This window comes from Procambarus clarkii, chromosome 54 (genome assembly GCF_040958095.1).
Source record: "Procambarus clarkii isolate CNS0578487 chromosome 54, FALCON_Pclarkii_2.0, whole genome shotgun sequence".
Classification (NCBI taxonomy): domain Eukaryota; kingdom Metazoa; phylum Arthropoda; class Malacostraca; order Decapoda; family Cambaridae; genus Procambarus; species Procambarus clarkii.
The window spans coordinates 13,686,377-13,703,995 of record NC_091203.1 but is presented as its reverse complement, the minus strand read 5'-3'; the positions used below and the strand labels follow the sequence as shown (position 1 = coordinate 13,703,995).

At 38.6% G+C, this 17,619-nt stretch overlaps 1 protein-coding gene and 1 long non-coding RNA gene across 2 annotated transcripts; both read right to left on the bottom strand.

The window, feature by feature from the left end:
• Window positions 1-607: 607 nt before the first annotated feature.
• Window positions 608-1,462, bottom strand: LOC138352535 (uncharacterized). The gene is made up of 2 exons (XR_011222816.1): window positions 1,410-1,462; window positions 608-1,233 (listed from the first exon to the last, which is right to left on the bottom strand). It is a non-coding gene; the product is annotated as an uncharacterized lncRNA (long non-coding RNA).
• Window positions 1,463-9,982: 8,520 nt separating this feature from the next.
• LOC123750654 (adhesive plaque matrix protein-like) lies at window positions 9,983-10,831 on the bottom strand. Its single transcript, XM_045732755.2, has 2 exons — window positions 10,785-10,831; window positions 9,983-10,608 (listed from the first exon to the last, which is right to left on the bottom strand). Exons 1-2 carry the CDS (start codon window positions 10,794-10,796, stop codon window positions 10,231-10,233), a joined length of 390 nt encoding a protein of 129 aa, XP_045588711.1. The 5' UTR covers window positions 10,797-10,831; the 3' UTR covers window positions 9,983-10,230.
• Window positions 10,832-17,619: the final 6,788 nt, after the last annotated feature.

The window sequence follows — 17,619 nt, the reverse complement described above, 5'->3', positions numbered from 1 at the left end:
GTGTGTGTGTGTGTGTGTGTGTGTGTGTGTGTGTGTGTGTGTGTGTGTGTGTGTGTGTGTAAACTAAATTAGTTGATGGCCTTCAGCTTCTCTGCTATGCAGAGAATCTGTAGTCAAATTCCTAAACAGATCAATAAAAGAACTGCTTGTCGGGCGGCAATTCCCCGACAACAGCTCCCAATGACACTAGCTACTGGTGACAGATCAGACATACGTACTACCAACTCAATTATATTTGCTAGGGGAAAACTCGAGCCCATATTTTATCACACACACTGACATGAACTTCAAGTATATATAACACAAAAACTCTTCTCTTTATGTGAGAATTGAACTCAGGCTAACCAGGAAGCTAGCCAGTACACTAACCATTACACCATAGCAGATCATGAAAATGTCGGGCGGCAATTCCACGGCAGCAGATCCCAATGACACTATGATTAATTATTAAACTATTGTTATTAATTATAAATAATTCAATTATAATTATTTATAATATTAAGCATCATAACCAATGTCAACAAACCAGTAACACACTGAATCGCATTAGCATCATATTACCACTTTGATATTAATGATACAAATGATAATTAATAATAGACTTAAAGTCATTATATAGATATATTTCTTTGTTGTAGAACATAACAATCGTCAAAGCAACACTGATCTTGTTGTATAATTAAATTTATAATTCAGCTCATGGATATCATAGTGTTAGTAATCCTGGCGATGAATGGGATCTTTGCAATTGTTTGTAATGTAGGCCTCATATTCTGAAAAATTATTGTTGAGATGGTTTGGTTTTTCGTAGGCCTAAATGTAGGTATAGATGGTGTCATTTGGATTAGCAGAAGTCTAGTAAAGGTGGTGGCTATAAGCGTTGAGTGGCCGGTAACCGTAATTAGAAAAGACTGAGTAGGATGGTTCAGGATCTGCAGACCTCTTGTAGAAATGGGGGCCATAACCGTGACGGGGAGCGTAGTAGACAGGATACGACGGTTCAGGCTCTGGTTCGGCAGATCTCTTGTAGAAATGGCGCATATAAACGTGACGAGGAGCGTAGTAGACAGGATACGATGGTTCAGGCTTTGGTTCGGCAGACCTCTTTCCATTGTGGTAACGGTGACTGTATGCAGGGTAGGCACTACCGTAATTGCTCGTCACGTAACTGGGCTCCGCATCTCGCTTCTCAATCACAGAAGCGCAAGCGGCAGCCGCCAGGATCACAAATCCCTAAATATGAAAAATTACACGTATAGTCATATAATATTTTGCAGTAAAGTACTGTATTGCAGTTCTCGTATACAAAATATTCTTTAAAAATACCATCACTCTCCTTGATATTAAATATAATGCATTATAATAAATATTAACCAATATCAGAGAGTCCGATTGTTAGTGCAACTTACCAAGAGCTTCATGACTGAACGTTGGTTAGCTGTGGCCACAACTGAGCGAGTGTGTCTTGCAGCAGTGATGCCGGGGCTTTTATACGGGAGAGTCCTGAGTCCTTGAATTGTAACTCGAGGTTATAATGACGTTCCACTGATAAATATATAATTATTATTGTTTCTTATTTCTTTATTATATTAAATAATTCAATATATAATAAAATCCTTATTTTAATATAAGGTTTTCTTTTAAGTTAATAATTAAAATTCCCTTGTTAAATGTCAAATATTAAATATATGAATATGTTTTACTTCTCGTTAAGGCATTTAAACCGCAGATAGGTTATTAAAACTCCAACATGAGATTACTTGACAACCACTTAACATATTTCAGTCTTGAGCATACTCAAGGACCAAGGTCAAATATTCGTGCACATATTGAATATTGTGAGACGCCTTTTGGTGTATATGTAATACTTGCTAAGATTAACACGAAATTGTAAAAGGTGCATTCTCTTAAACATAACGCCATACCAACTAGTGCTAGACGTTAAAAGTAGTTTATAGTATATTCTAGATATTCTGGCGAATTTGGTAAAACACTTTAATGAGATTTACAAAGAAAGCTAAAATAATTTTTTGTTAATTCCTGTTTATTTTTTATCTATTAAACTTTAAAAAATAATGGTCCCCCCAGCTCTCGTCATATTAAATTCAGATCCATTCTAAACAATTTTGACTTCCCTGAATCCGCCGCAAAAAAACTCGTTACTGTGTGTGGCTCAGTGGATGTGCCATTATTCTTATGAAACTGGATGTGCCTCTTAATCCTGATAAAAATGTTCACTATATTCCCCCTTGGAAAGATGTTCAGGTCTCTTTTCATTATACTCACATCAATATCAAAGATATGTATAACACTGAAAATATGAGATGTATAACATTAAAAGCTTTTGACAGTCTTCTTCAAAATCTCAAATCAACTGAATCCTATGGCTTTAATGATGGCTCTGTGCAATTAGGCACTGGTAGAACAGTTTGTGCATGTGCAATACATAATGGGAATGAAATTATCATGTCTAGTACACAGAGATTGGACAACTGGTCAAGCACAACACAGAGTGAGCTATTGGGTATTTATCTGACCACTGACTACATCAAGCTCAATGGTGGTGGAGTGATATTCTGTGATTCTAAAAGTGCTCTGCAGTCCTTAAATAACCCATCACAATTTATGTCTGAAGTAGCTTGAAATATTAAATGTAATGTAATTTTTGCCGATGATAATAACTATTGTATAAAATTGGTGTGGATCCCATCCCATGTAGGAGTTGGAAAACATAACTTTGTATATCAGCTGGCATATGACGCTTGCAGGAATGGAAAAACTGATTATGACTTTTGATTATCTAATGCAATTATTAGAAACATACAAATTAAAGAAATTAATTAAGATTGATAAGAACTAAGAAATGCCCAGTGACTTGAAAGCTGCAGTATTAAAAGATATGGCAACTTTTGTAATAATAGGTATTTGTATGGTCAGCACAGTAACCGGACCAGGCAATTTGATGTAGTCATTACGCGAATTCGCCTTATCTATAGGCATATCTGGCAGGTTAGTCAGGCTGAGCCACTACCAGAATATTCAGATTCTAAACTCAGTGACAAACCTTTAATACATTCATTAGAACACATTATTGTTGTATGTGAAGCCGTAAAAGATTTTAGACCTCCTGGCCTATTGTACCACCAACTGTGTAACTATTTCATTTAATCTGGTTTACTGGACGACATCGTAACAATTTATTCAAAATTTGCTTGGGTATTTTAAGAATGAAGAAAAATTTTATTTAATTTTTTTAGGATGCATCTCTTATAAACCCATCTCTGCCTTGTGTGGCAGTGCACAATAGAAAGTTGATTTTACATATTCATACATTGAAACAATGCCTGTAATCATGATATGATATATCTGCTTCAGCATACAATTTAGACCTATTGTCTTGTGTATGACCCTCTGTCCTGTATGACAGTGAATACCAGCATTATCCTTAATTTAATAAGACTTAATTGAAATCTTCAGATAAGGCAAAACTGTAATTAAATTTTGTCAATAAAGATGTTAATAATAAAAAAGTGTTGGTAAAGAAGTCAACAGGGAGTTTGGTAAAGAAGCTAACAGATTGAGTGTTGATAGGGTCAATTGGGAGAGTGTTGGTAAGGAAGCCTAAAGGGGGAAGTTTTGGTAAGGAAGCATGCAGGGAATGTTAGTAAGGAAACCTACAGGGCGTGTTGGTAAAGAAGCCAACCGGAATTGTGTTGGTAAGGAAGCCTACAGGGGAGTGTTGGTAAGGAAGCCTACAGGGGAGTGTTGAAAAGGAAGCCAAAAGGAAGTGCTGATTAGGAAGCCAAAAGGTTGAGTTGTAGTAAGGAAGCCAACTGGGGGGAGTGCTATAAGGAAGCTAAAAAAGGTGTGTTGGTAAGAAAGTCAACAGGGAATATTGATATGTAAGCCAACATGGAATGTTGGTAAGGAAGCCAACAGTGAGTGTTGGTAAGTAGAAGTGGAGGTGGAGTGTAGTAAGGAAGCCAAAAGGGAGTTTTCGTAATATGGTTTCCAGGGGCTCCAGCTTATTGACGGCAGGTCATTCTTCTCGGAAGCTGTGTGGTGGTCATGCCAATATTAGATCGGGGATGACATCCTTCATTGTGGCATGTAAATTTGTATACAAAGTTTGTTTTTTGCAGATGGTTGTATTGTTTATTGGGGCTGTATTAAATCAGCAGTCCATTTTGTTTTGCAGTATTTTAGTGAGCCTACAGGGTGCTGTCGACGTCATTCACGGAATATTTTAGTGCACCTACGAGGTGATGTCGACGTCATTCACGAAATATTTTATTGGAATACGAAGTGATGTCGACGTCATTCGCGGAATATTTAACAGGCCTATGGGGTGCTGTCGACGTCATTCACGGAATATTTCAGTGGGCCTATAGGGTGCTGTCGACGTTTTTCACCAGAGAATATAGTGAGGTGCTGTCGACATCATTCATGGAATATTTTAGCGGGCCAACGAGTAGTTCTCGACGTCGTTCACAGAATATTTAACAGATCTACGAGGTGCTGTCGACGTCATTCACGGAATATTTTAATACGTCTTCGAGCTGCTGATGACATCATTCACGGAATATTTTGGTAGGCCTAAGAGGTGATGTTGATGTCATTCACGAAATATTTTAGTGGGCCTACAAGGTGTTGTCGACGTCATTCACGGAATATTTTAGTGGGCCAATAGGGTGCTGTCGGCGTTATTCACAAAAGAATATAGTGAGTTGCTGATGACGTGATTCATGGAATATTTTAACGGGCCTACGAGTGGTTCTCAATGTTATTCACATTAAATTTAACAGGCCTACCGGGTGCTGTCGACGTCAATCACGTTATAGTTTGGTGGTCCTAAGAGGTGATGTTGATGTCTTTCACGAAATATTTTAGTGGGCCTATGAGGTGCTTTCGACGTCATTCACGGAATATTTTAGTACGCCAACGAGGTGCTGTCGACATCATTCCCGGAATATTTTAGTGGGCTACGAGGTCCTGTTGACATCATTAATCGAGTATTTTAATAGGCCTACGAGGTACGGTCGACGTTATTCACGGAAAGTTTTAGTGGACCTACGAGGTGATATCGAAACAATCAAACTAGCATCCAATAGGCCCCGTTTACACTACTAATAATCTCTCTCTCTCTCTGACACGCTCCCATTCCTTCACATGCCTGAAGCATTTTGCTATTTCATAACGCCGCCATGTTGCCTCTCTCTACCATATGTTCCCTCAACCCGTTATCGCACTTTCGTATAGTCAATATTGACTTATTAAATACGTGCATATGTGACATACTTAACATACTAGTTTACCTTGAAAAGCTTCGTAGAAAACACCGACCATACTTAACCTTCTTAGTATATTAAGATAAACATCTATTGCTTCGTAATTACAATTATTACTTAACCTATTATAGGTATAGGTTAAGTAATAGTTGTAATTACGAAGCAATAAGATGCTTATCTTAACATACTAAGAAGGTTAGGCAAGGTCGGTGTTTTCTGTGAAGCTTTTCAAGGTAAACTAGTATGTTCAGTATGTCACATATGCACGTATTTAATAAGTCAATATTGACTGTAAGAAAGTGCGAAAACGGGTTGGTTCCCTCTCCCGGCTATGCTCTCTCTCTCAGCCATGCTCCCTCTCTGTCACGCTTCCTCTCCCGGCCATTCTCCATCTCCTCTCATCGGTCGTGCTCTCAGTTACACTCAATTTGATATAGAAATCTGATTTAGTTATTTTCCACTGTGACTTTTTTTTTAGTATGTTCACTTGTAAACTTATTTGCTACCATGCACCTCATATTCTTATTTTCCGAAAATATCAGTGATAAATAATGAGTTGATTAATATACAACATCAGCAATAGTTCAGAGCGGAGATGGAAAGAGGCGGATAGAAATATTTTCGTGATGCAAGGGATGGAATCATGAAAAGTAACGCTTTGTGTTTCGGTTATAAAATCCTTGGAAGCACTCAGAGCTGTAGCAAGGATGAGCGTAATCATGTAGTGAGGTAGACCTTAAACGCGAGAAACCAGAGAACACGATCAGAACGACCTTATGAAGGCCTTACTAGTGATAAGAGACAATGATGCTCGTGGTACACTATGTATAAAACTTTTCATTGTGAAAAGATTAAAAAAAATTGACACAATAGAACTGAGGCAATAAAGATGATATTTAGAGTGGATTGAATCTCTCTTTATAATAAGTTATACTGAATCATTTATAAATTAAGGAAGCTTAACTTGTGTTGAAACAGGTTAAAACAATTACATAAAAATCATCTTACTAGACACAATAAAGATAATAAGTACTGCTACAAGATCTCTACAAGCTCGCTGTTATTAGTGCGTGTTTTCCACTTCAGTAAACTGAGCGGTAAGTGAGTAACTTACTGAGTCAACCATCAAGACTTCCTTGATACACATTGTGGCCAGAGCTTTTATTTCAGTGGTATCTCAAGATCATTCACATAGGTGAAAGAAGAATGTAGCATTTGTATTACTGTGATTCACAAGGTCGGTCAGTTATAGACTCTTCCTCTCTGCTTTTATGTTCCATTGTTTTTGCTCTTTAACTTATATTTGCAAGATTTGATTGTCATTTTATTTAGTTCTTCCACACACACACACACTTCACCCTAACCACACTTTACTTCGCCCTATCCAATCTTTACTTCTCCCTAACCACAGCTTACTTCACCCTACCCACACCGTGCTTCCACTTAACCATACCCTACTTGACCTGGCCCATACCTTACTTCACCCTAACCACTCCTCACTTCACCCACACCACACCCTACCCACACCTTAGTACACTCTAACAACACTTTACGTCATTCTACCCAAGCTCAACCCACACCCTTCCCTCACATAAAAACATACTCATTTTTTCTCTCCACACCCACATATTACCCCATTCTAGCAACACTTTACTTCACCTAAACATAATATAACTTCACACCACCCACATCTTGCAGTACCCCACCCACACTTTACCTTAACCCACCCACATTTAACCTCACTCCTCCCACACCATACCTCAACCTACCCACATCCTGTCCCACTCCCAGCTTTTCTCACTCCACCAAGACCTTTACGTCCCACTCCCTCGCAATATTTCATTCAAGCATTACATATTGCCACTAAGAATCCGCTCTCTCTTTCAAGGCTGTACACATCACGAATATGATCTTGCCGGAAGCCGTCTGTAGCTAAATTTGTCTGAAAGTCTTCCTTGTTAAGGAGAGAAGGCCACACCAACACGCCAGAGATTGGAGATGAACTCGAGAAATTTAAGTGTTTCATGATAATAGTGAATAACGAGCAAAACTTAAGTTTATATCCAAGTAAATTGTAACATACTCAAATCATTTATTTTTAGTCATATAGATAATGTTTTTATCTAATTATACAGGCTAGTACTTAAAATATATATATATGAGAAAAAAGATTGAGTAAAAATGCTTACATTAAATTCACATTCAAATAAATACATGGAGAAAGAATGTAATGGTGCAAGGCTATTAGAAATCTGTTGTTTGATGATGTAAAACAGCAAAATTCGTCAAGAGAATTTGAAAGGAGAACGTGTGAGCTACTCGTGGGAGCGCGCCCTGAAAGGACCTCTCGTGGTAAGTACAGCTCCTCAACTCTGCCAGAAGCGCAATATGTGACAGTATGCGGGAAATGATTACCATCATGCAGATGAGGAGTAACAATAACGTGGCTGAAAAATGTTGACCAAACCACACACTAGAAAGTGAAGAGACGACGACGTTTCGGTCAGTGCTGGACCATTATCAAGTCGAATGTGATAATGGTCTTTGATCGACATGATAATGGTCAAAGACGGACCGAAACGTCGTCGACTCTTCACTTTCTATTGTGTGGTTTAGCCAACATTACCAACATAATTAGACATTAGTGTTACCGCGGAGGGAGATAGTTTATAGATTAATGTCTAAAGGATTTCATAATGCTTCCTGTTCATAAATGAAGAACAGAGATTCAGTACGAAGTTATGTTGCCTCAGACTGTGTCAATAGCTTCCTTTCATCACCTGCGGCTCACCTAGCCAAGAAAAAGTGTCTTTTTTTAACAAGCTTAGTATGCTGCTACCTTATTTTATGAAAGATTGTAGAGTGTAGATCAAAAGCTAGCTGCGAGCTCATCTTAGGGAGCTCTATCATTAGCTCACATGATGGTTTGTCATTCATGGAATCAGGATTGAACAAAAACTGCGAGTCTGATCAATAGGCTTGTGCTTGCAAAATCTGGGTAGAGCACATAAATATAAAAGTACCTGCCAGGGGCCCAAACAAAGCAATTAAATTGTTAGTATATAATCCACAAGCAATGAATTTCACCATCATACATTCTTGTATCATGTAGAAGAATGCTAGGTGCATTCAACTGCATGTAAAATTAGATTGTTTGTGAACAAGTCCTATGTTGACGTTATTGAGTGCATTAAGAACTATTTGCCTTCACTTGTTGGAATAACAATAATAAATCTCAACAATTTACCCTGTATAGGATTTTTATCTTTGCTGTCAGTAATGGAGAGTTCTTATCTAAGACGTTGAAATATGTGTTAGAGGTATAGAGATAATTGGCAATGGATTCAATGAATATAATTAAAAATGTTAATTCCATATTAAAAATTACATTATTGGTTACTTTATTTTTAATTCATTGGGTAGAGCAATGATTGTTACCAACGAAACAAAGCAGATGCCAGCATCAGGAACGTCGGACAATATACACAAAATTAAATTAGAATTTAACCTTAGGGGAATATTAGAAAGTTTTGAATTGGAAATGGAGTTGTGGATAAGTGGTATGAGTTACCCTCTTTTATTATAGAGGCAAGCAGTTTAACGGGTTTCAGGAATAAATTATAAATTATATATATATATATATATATATATATATATGCGAACAAGCCTGAATGGTCCCCAGGACAATATGCAACTGAAAACTCACACCCCAGAAGTGACTTGAACCCATACTCCCAGGAGCAACGCAACTGGTATGTACAAGATGCCTTAATCCACTTGACCATCACGACCGGACAAAATGAGGTGATAGCCGAAGCTATTTGAACCACCCCACCGCCGGCACACGGATGGTAATCTTGGGCATAGCATTTTACCAAATCACCTCATTCTTTGGGGCACACGTGAGGAACACAAATGCGAACAAGCCTGAATGGTCCCCAGGACAATTTGCAACTGAAAACTCACACCCCAGAAGTGACTCGAACCCATACTCCCAGGAGCAACGCAACTGGTATGTACAAGACGCCTTAATCCACTTGTCCATCACGACCGGACCAAATGAGGTGATAGCCGAAGCTATTTGAACCACCCCACCGCCGGCACTCGGATGGTAATCTTGGGCATAGCATTTTACCAAATCACCTCATTCTTTGGGGCACACGTGAGGAACACAAATGCGAACAAGCCTGAAGGGTCCCCAGGACAATATGCAACTGAAAACTCACACCCCAGAAGTGACTCGAACCCATACTCCCAGGAGCAACGCAACTGGTATGTACAAGACGCCTTAATCCACTTGACCATCACGACCGGACAAAATGAGGTGATAGCCGAAGCTATTTGAACCACCCCACCGCCGGCACTCGGATGGTAATCTTGGGCATAGCATTTTACCAAATCACCTCATTCTTTGGGGCACACGTGAGGAACACAAATGCGAACAAGCTTGTACATACCAGTTGCGTTGCTCCTGGGAGTATGGGTTCGAGTCACTTCTGGGGTGTGAGTTTTCAGTTGCATATTGTCCTGGGGACCATTCAGGCTTGTTCGCATTTGTGTTCCTCACGTGTGAGGAACACAAATATTAAGCATCATAACGAATGTCAACAAACCAGTAACACACTGAATCGCATTAGCATCATAATGCCACTTTGATATTAATGATACAAATGATAATTAATAATAGACTTAAAGTCATTATATAGATATATTTCTTTGTTGTAGAACATAACAATCGTCAAAGCAACACTGATCTTGTTGTATAATTAAATTTATAATTCAGCTCATGGATATCATAGTGTTAGTAATCCTGGCGATGAATGGGATCTTTGCAATTGTTTGTAATGTAGGCCTCATATTCTGAAAAATTATTGTTGAGATGGTTTGGTTTTTCGTAGGCCTAAATGTAGGTATAGATGGTGTCATTTGGATTAGCAGAAGTCTAGTAAAGGTGGTGGCTATAAGCGTTGAGTGGCCGGTAACCGTAATTAGAGAAGACTGAGTAGGATGGTTCAGGATCTGCAGACCTCTTGTAGAAATGGGGGCCATAACCGTGACGGGGAGCGTAGTAGACAGGATACGACGGTTCAGGCTCTGGTTCGGCAGATCTCTTGTAGAAATGGCGCATATAAACGTGACGAGGAGCGTAGTAGACAGGATACGATGGTTCAGGCTTTGGTTCGGCAGACCTCTTTCCATTGTGGTAACGGTGACTGTATGCAGGGTAAGCACTACCGTATTTGCTCGTCACGTAACTGGGCTCCGCATCTCGCTTCTCAATCACAGAAGCGCAAGCGGCAGCCGCCAGGATCACAAACACCTAAATATGAAAAATTACACGTATAGTCATATAATATTTTGCAGTAAAGTACTGTATTGCAGTTCTTGTATACGAAATATTCCTTAAAAATACCACCACTTTCCTTGATATTAAATATAATGCATTATAATAAATATTAACCAATATCAGAGAGTCCGATTGTTAGTGCAACTTACCAAGAGCTTCATGACTGAACGTTGGTTAGCTGTGGCCACAACTGAGCGAGTGTGTCTTGCAGCAGTGATGCCGGGGCTTTTATACGGGAGAGTCCTGAGTCCTTGAATTGTAACTCGAGGTTATAATGACGTTCCACTGAGAAATATATAATTATTATTGTTTCTTATTTCTTTATTATATTAAATAATTCAATATATAATAAAATCCTTATTTTAATATAAGGTTTTCTTTTAAGTTAATAATTAAAATTCCCTTGTTAAATGTCAAATATTAAATATATGAATATGTTTTACTTCTCGTTAAGGTATTTAAACCGCAGATAAGTTATTAAAACTCCAACATGAGATTACTTGACAATCACTTAACATATTTCAGTCTTGAGCATACTCAAGGACCAAGGTCAAATATTCGTGCACATATTGAATATTGTGAGACGCCTTTTGGTGTATATGTAATACTTCCTAAGATTAACACGAAATTGTAAAAGGTGCATTCTCTTAAACATAACGCCATACCAACTAGTGCTAGACGTTAAAAGTAGTTTATAGTATATTCTAGATATTCTGGCGAATTTGGTAAAACACTTTAATGAGATTTACAAAGAAAGCTAAAATATGTTTTTGTTAATTCCTGTTTATTTTTTAATTATTAAACTTTAAAAAATAATGGTCCCCCCAGCTCTATTCTTATTAAATTCAGATCCATTCTAAAAAATTTTGACTTCCCTGAATCCGCCGCAAAAAAACTCGTTACTGTGTGTGGCTCAGTGGATGTGCCATTATTCTTATGAAACTGGATGTGCCTCTTAATCCTGATAAAAATGTTCACTATATTCCCCCTTGGAAAGATGATCAGGTCTCTTTTCATTATACCCACATCAATATCAAAGATATGTATAACACTGAAAATATGAGATGTATAACATTAAAAGCTTTTGACAGTCTTCTTCAAAATCTCAAATCAACTGAATCCTTTGGCTTTAATGATGGCTCTGTGCAATTAGGCACTGGTAGAACAGTTTGTGCATGTGCAATATATAATGGGAATGAAATTATCATGTCTAGTACACAGAGATTGGACAACTGGTCAAGCACAACACAGACTGAGCTATTGGGTATTTATCTGGCCACTGACTACATCAAGCTCAATGGTGGTGGAGTGATATTCTGTGATTCTAAAAGTGCTCTGCAGTCCTTAAATAACCCATCACAATTTATGTCTGAAGTAGCTTGAAATATTAAATGTAATGTAATTTTTGCCGATGATAATAACTATTGTATAAAATTGGTGTGGATACCATCCCATGTAGGAGTTGGAAAACAGAACTTTGTATATCAACTGGCATATGACGCTTGCAGGAATGAAAAAAACTGGTTATGATTTTGGATTATCTAATGCAATTATTAGAAACATACAAATTAAAGAAATTTATTAAGATTTATAAGAACTAAGAAATGCCCAGTGACTTGAACGCTGCAGTATTAAAAGATATGGCAACTTTTGTAATAATAGGTATTTGTATGGTCAGCACAGTAACCGGACCAAGCAATTTGATGTAGTCATTACGCGAATTCGCCTTATCTATAGGCATATCTGGCAGGTTAGTCAGGATGAGCCACTACCAGAATATTCAGATTCTAAACTCAGTGACAAACCTTTAATACATTCATTAGAACACATTATTGTTGTATGTGAAGCCGTAAAAGATTTTAGACCTCCTGGCCTATTGTACCACCCACTGTGTAACTATTTCATTTAATCTGGTTTACTGGACGACATCGTAACAATTTATTCAAAATTTGCTTGGGTATTTTAAGAATGAAGAACAATTTTATTTAATTTTTTTAGGATGCATCTCTTATAAACCCATCTCTGCCTTGTGTGGCAGTGCACAATAGAAAGTTTATTTTACATATTCATACATTGAAACAATGCCTGTAATCATGATATTATATATCTGTTTCAGCATACAATTTAGACCTATTGTCCTGTGTATGACCCTCTGTCCTGTATGACAGTGAATACCAGCATTATCCTTAATTTAATAAGACTTAATTGAAATCTTCAGATTAGGCAAAACTGTAATTAAATTTTGTCAATAAAGATGTTAATAATAAAAAAGTGTTGGTAAAGAAGTCAACAGGGAGTTTGGTAAAGAAGCTAACAGATTGAGTGTTGATAGGGTCAATTGGGAGAGTGTTGGTAAGGAAGCCTAAAGGGGGAAGTTTTGGTAAGGAAGCATGCAGGGAATGTTAGTAAGGAAACCTACAGGGCGTGTTGGTAAAGAAGCCAACCGGAATTGTGTTGGTAAGGAAACCTACAGGGGAGTGTTGAAAAGGAAGCCAAAAGGAAGTGCTGATTAGGAAGCCAACAGGTTGAGTTGTAGTAAGGAAGCCAACTGGGGGGAGTGCTATAAGGAAGCTAAAAAAGGTGTGTTGGTAAGAAAGTCAACAGGGAATATTGATATGTAAGCCAACATGGAATGTTGGTAAGGAAGCCAACAGTGAGTGTTGGTAAGTAGAAGTGGAGGTGGAGTGGAGTAAGGAAGCCAAAAGGGAGTTTTCGTAATATGGTTTCCAGGGGCTCCAGCTTATTGACGGCAGGTCATTCCTCTCGGAAGCTTTGTGGTGGTCATGCCAATATTAGATCGGGGATGACATCCTTCATTGTGGCATGTAAATTTGTATACAAAGTTTGTTTTTTGCAGATGGTTGTATTGTTTATTGGGGCTGTATTAAATCAGCAGTCCATTTTGTTTTGCAGTATTTTAGTGAGCCTACAGGGTGCTGTCGACGCCATTCTCGGAATATTTTAGTGCTCCTATGAGGTGATGTCAAGGTCATTCACGAAATATTCTATTGGAATACGAAGTGATGTCGACGTCATTCGCGGAATATTTAACAGGCCTATGGGGTGCTGTCGACGTCATTCACGAAATATTTCAGTGGGCCTATAGGGTGCTGTCGACGTTTTTCACCAGAGAATATAGTGAGGTGCTGTCGACATCATTCATGGAATATTTTAGCGGGCCAACGAGTAGCTCTCGACGTCATACACAGAATATTTAACAGATCTACGGGGTGCTGTCGACGTCATTCACGGAATATTTTAATACGTCATCGAGCTGCTGATGACATCATTCACGGAATATTTTGGTAGGCCTAAGAAGTGATGTTGATGTCTTTCACGAAATATTTTAGTGGGCCTATGAGGTGCTTTCGACGTCATTCACGGAATATTTTAGTACGCCTACGAGGTGCTGTCGACATCATTCCCGGAATATTTTAGTGGGCTACGAGGTCCTGTTGACATCATTAATCGAGTATTTTAATAGGCCTACGAGGTACGGTCGACGTTATTCACGGAAAGTTTTAGTGGACCTACGAAGTGATGTCGAAACAATCAAACTAGCACCCAATAGGCCCTGTTTACACTACTAATAATCTCTCTCTCTCTCTGACACGCTCCCATTCCTTCACATGCCTGAAGCATTTTGCTATTTCATATCGCCGCCATGTTGCCTCTCCCTACCATATCTTCCCTCAACCCGTTATCGCACTTTCGTATAGTCAATATTGACTTATTAAATGCGTGCATATGTGACATAATTAACATACTAGTTTACCTTGAAAAGCTTCGTAGAAAACACCGACCATACTTAACCTTCTTAGTATATTAAGATAAACATCTATTGCTTCGTAAATACAATTATTACTTAACCTATTATAGGTATAGGTTAAGTAATAATTGTAATTACGAAGCAATAAGATGCTTATCTTAACATACTAAGAAGGTTAGGCAAGGTCGGTGTTTTCTGTGAAGCTTTTCAAGGTAAACTAGTATGTTCAGTAAGTCACATATGCACGTATTTAATAAGTCAATATTGACTGTAAGAAAGTGCGAAAACGGGTTGGTTCCCTCTCCCTTCTATGCTCTCTCTCTCAGCCATGCTCCCTCTCTGTCACGTTTCCTCTCCCGGCCATTCTCCATCTCCTCTCATCGCTCGTGCTCTCAGTTACACTCAATTTGATTTAGAAATCTGATTTAGTTATTTTCCACTGTGACTTTTTTTTTAGTATGTTCACTTGTAAACTTATTTGCTACCATGCACCTCATATTCTTATTTTCCGAAAATATCAGTGATAAATAATGAGTTGATTAATATACAACATCAGCAATAGTTCAGAGCGGAGATGGAAAGAGGCGGATAGAAATATTTTCGTGATGCAAGGGATGGAATCATGAAGAGTAACGCTTTGTGTTTCGCTTATAAAATCCTTGGAAGCACTCAGAGCTGTGGCAAGGATGAGCGTAATCATGTAGTGAGGTAGACCTTAAACGCGAGAAACCAGAGAACACGATCAGAACGACCTTATGGAGGCCTTACTAGTGATAAGAGACAATGATGCTCGTGGTACAATATGTATAAAACTTTTCATTGTGAAAAGATTAAAAAAAATTGACACAATAGAACTGAGGCAATAAAGATGATATTTAGAGTGGATTGAATCTCTCTTTATAATAAGTTATACTGAATCATTTATAAATTAAGGAAGCTTAACTTGTGTTGAAACAGGTTAAAACAATTACATAAAAATCATCTTACTAGGCACAATAAAGTTAATAAGTACTGCTACAAGATCTCTACAAGCTCGCTGTTATTAGTGCGTGTTTTCCACTTCAGGAAACTGAGCGGTAAGTGAGTAATTTACTGAGTCAACCATCAAGACTTTCTTGATACACATTGTGGCCAGAGCTTTTATTTCAGTGGTATCTCAAGGTCATTCACATAGGTGAAAGAAGAATGTAACATTTGTATTACTGTGATTCACAAGGTCGGCCAGTTATAGACTCTTCCTCTCTGCTTTTATGTTCCATTGTTTTTGCTCTTTAACTTATATTTGTAAGATTTGATTGTCATTTTATTTAGTTCTTCCACACACACACACACTTCACCCTAACCACACTTTACTTCGCCCTATCCAATCTTTACTTCTCCCTAACCACAGCTTACTTCACCCTACCCACACCGTGCTTCCACTTAACCATACCCTACTTCACCTGGCCCATACCTTACTTCACCCTAACCACTCCTCACTTCACCCTTACTACACCCTACCCACACCTTAGTACACTCTAACAACACTTTACTTCATTCTACCCAAGCTCAACCCACACCCTTCCCTCACATAAAAACTTACTCATTTTTTCTCTCCACACCCACATATTACCCCATTCTAGCAACACTTTACTTCACCTAAACATAATATAACTTCACCCCACCCACATCTTGCCGTACCCCACCCACACTTTACCTTAACCCACCCACATTTAACCTCATTCTTCCCACACATTACCTCAACCTACCCACATCCTGTCCCACTCCCAGCTTTTCTCACTCCACCAAGACCTTAACGTTCCACTCCCTCGCAACATTTCATTCAAGCATTACATATTGCCACTAAGAATCCGCTCTCTCTTTCAAGGCTGTACACATCACGAATATGATCTTGCCGGAAGTCGTATGTAGCTAAATTTGTCTGAAAGTCTTCCTTGTTAAGGAGAGAAGGCCACACCAACACGCCAGAGATTGCAGATGAACTCGAGAAATTTAAGTGTTTCATGATAATAGTGAATGACGAGCGAAACTTAAGTTTATATCCAAGTAAATTGTAACACACTCAAATCATTTATTTTTAGTCATATAGATAATGTTTTTATCTAATTATACAGGCTATTATTTAAAATATATATATATATGAGAAAAAAGATTGAGCAAAAATGCTTACATTAAATTCACATTCAAATAAACACATGGAGAAAGAATGTAATGGTGCAAGGCTATTAGAAATCTGTTGTTTGATGATATAAAACAGCAAAATTCGTCAAGAGAATTTGAAAGGAGAACGTGTGAGCTACTCGTGGGAGCGCGCCCTGAAAGGACTTCTCTTGGACTTCTACAGCTTCTCGACTCTGCCAGAAGCGCAATATGTGACAGTATGCGGGAAATGATTACCATCATGTAGATGATGAGGAACAATAACGTGGCTGAAAAGTGTTGACCAAACCACACACTAGAAAGTGAAGAGACGATGAAGTTTCGGTCAGTGCTGGACCATTATCAAGTCGAATGTGATAATGGTCTTTGATCGACATGATAATGGTCAAAGACGAACCGAAACTTCGTCGACTCTTCACTTTCTATTGTGTGGTTTAGCCAACAATACAAACATAATTAGACATTAGTGTTAATCTATTGTTACCACCGCTTGTTACAATCCGCTTGACCATCACTAAGGTCAAGGTTGACCATCAGGATTAAGGCGCCCTGTAGTTACCACTAGCGTTGATCCTGGGAGTATGGGTTCGAGTCACTTCTGGGGTGTGAGTTTTCAGTCGCATATAGTCCTGGGGACCATTCAGGCTTGTTTGCATTTGTGTTCCTCACGTGTGCCCCAAAGAATGAGGTGATTTGATAAAATTCTATGCCCAAGATTACCATCCGAGTTGCCGGCGGGGAAGTGGTTCAAATAGCTTCGGCTATCACTTCCTTTTGTCCGGCCGTGATGGTCAAGCGGATTAAGGCGCCCTGTAGTTACCAGTAGCGTTGCTCCTGGGAGTATGGGTTCGAGTCACTTCTGGGGTGTGAGTTTTCAGTCGCATATAGTCCTGGGGACCATTCAGGCTTGTTTGCATTTGTGTTCCTCACGTGTGCCCCAAAGAATGAGGTGATTTGATAAAATGCTATGCCCAAGATTACCATCCGAGTTACCGGCGGGGAAGTGGTTCAAATAGCTTCGGCTATCACTTCCTTTTGTCCGGCCGTGATGGTCA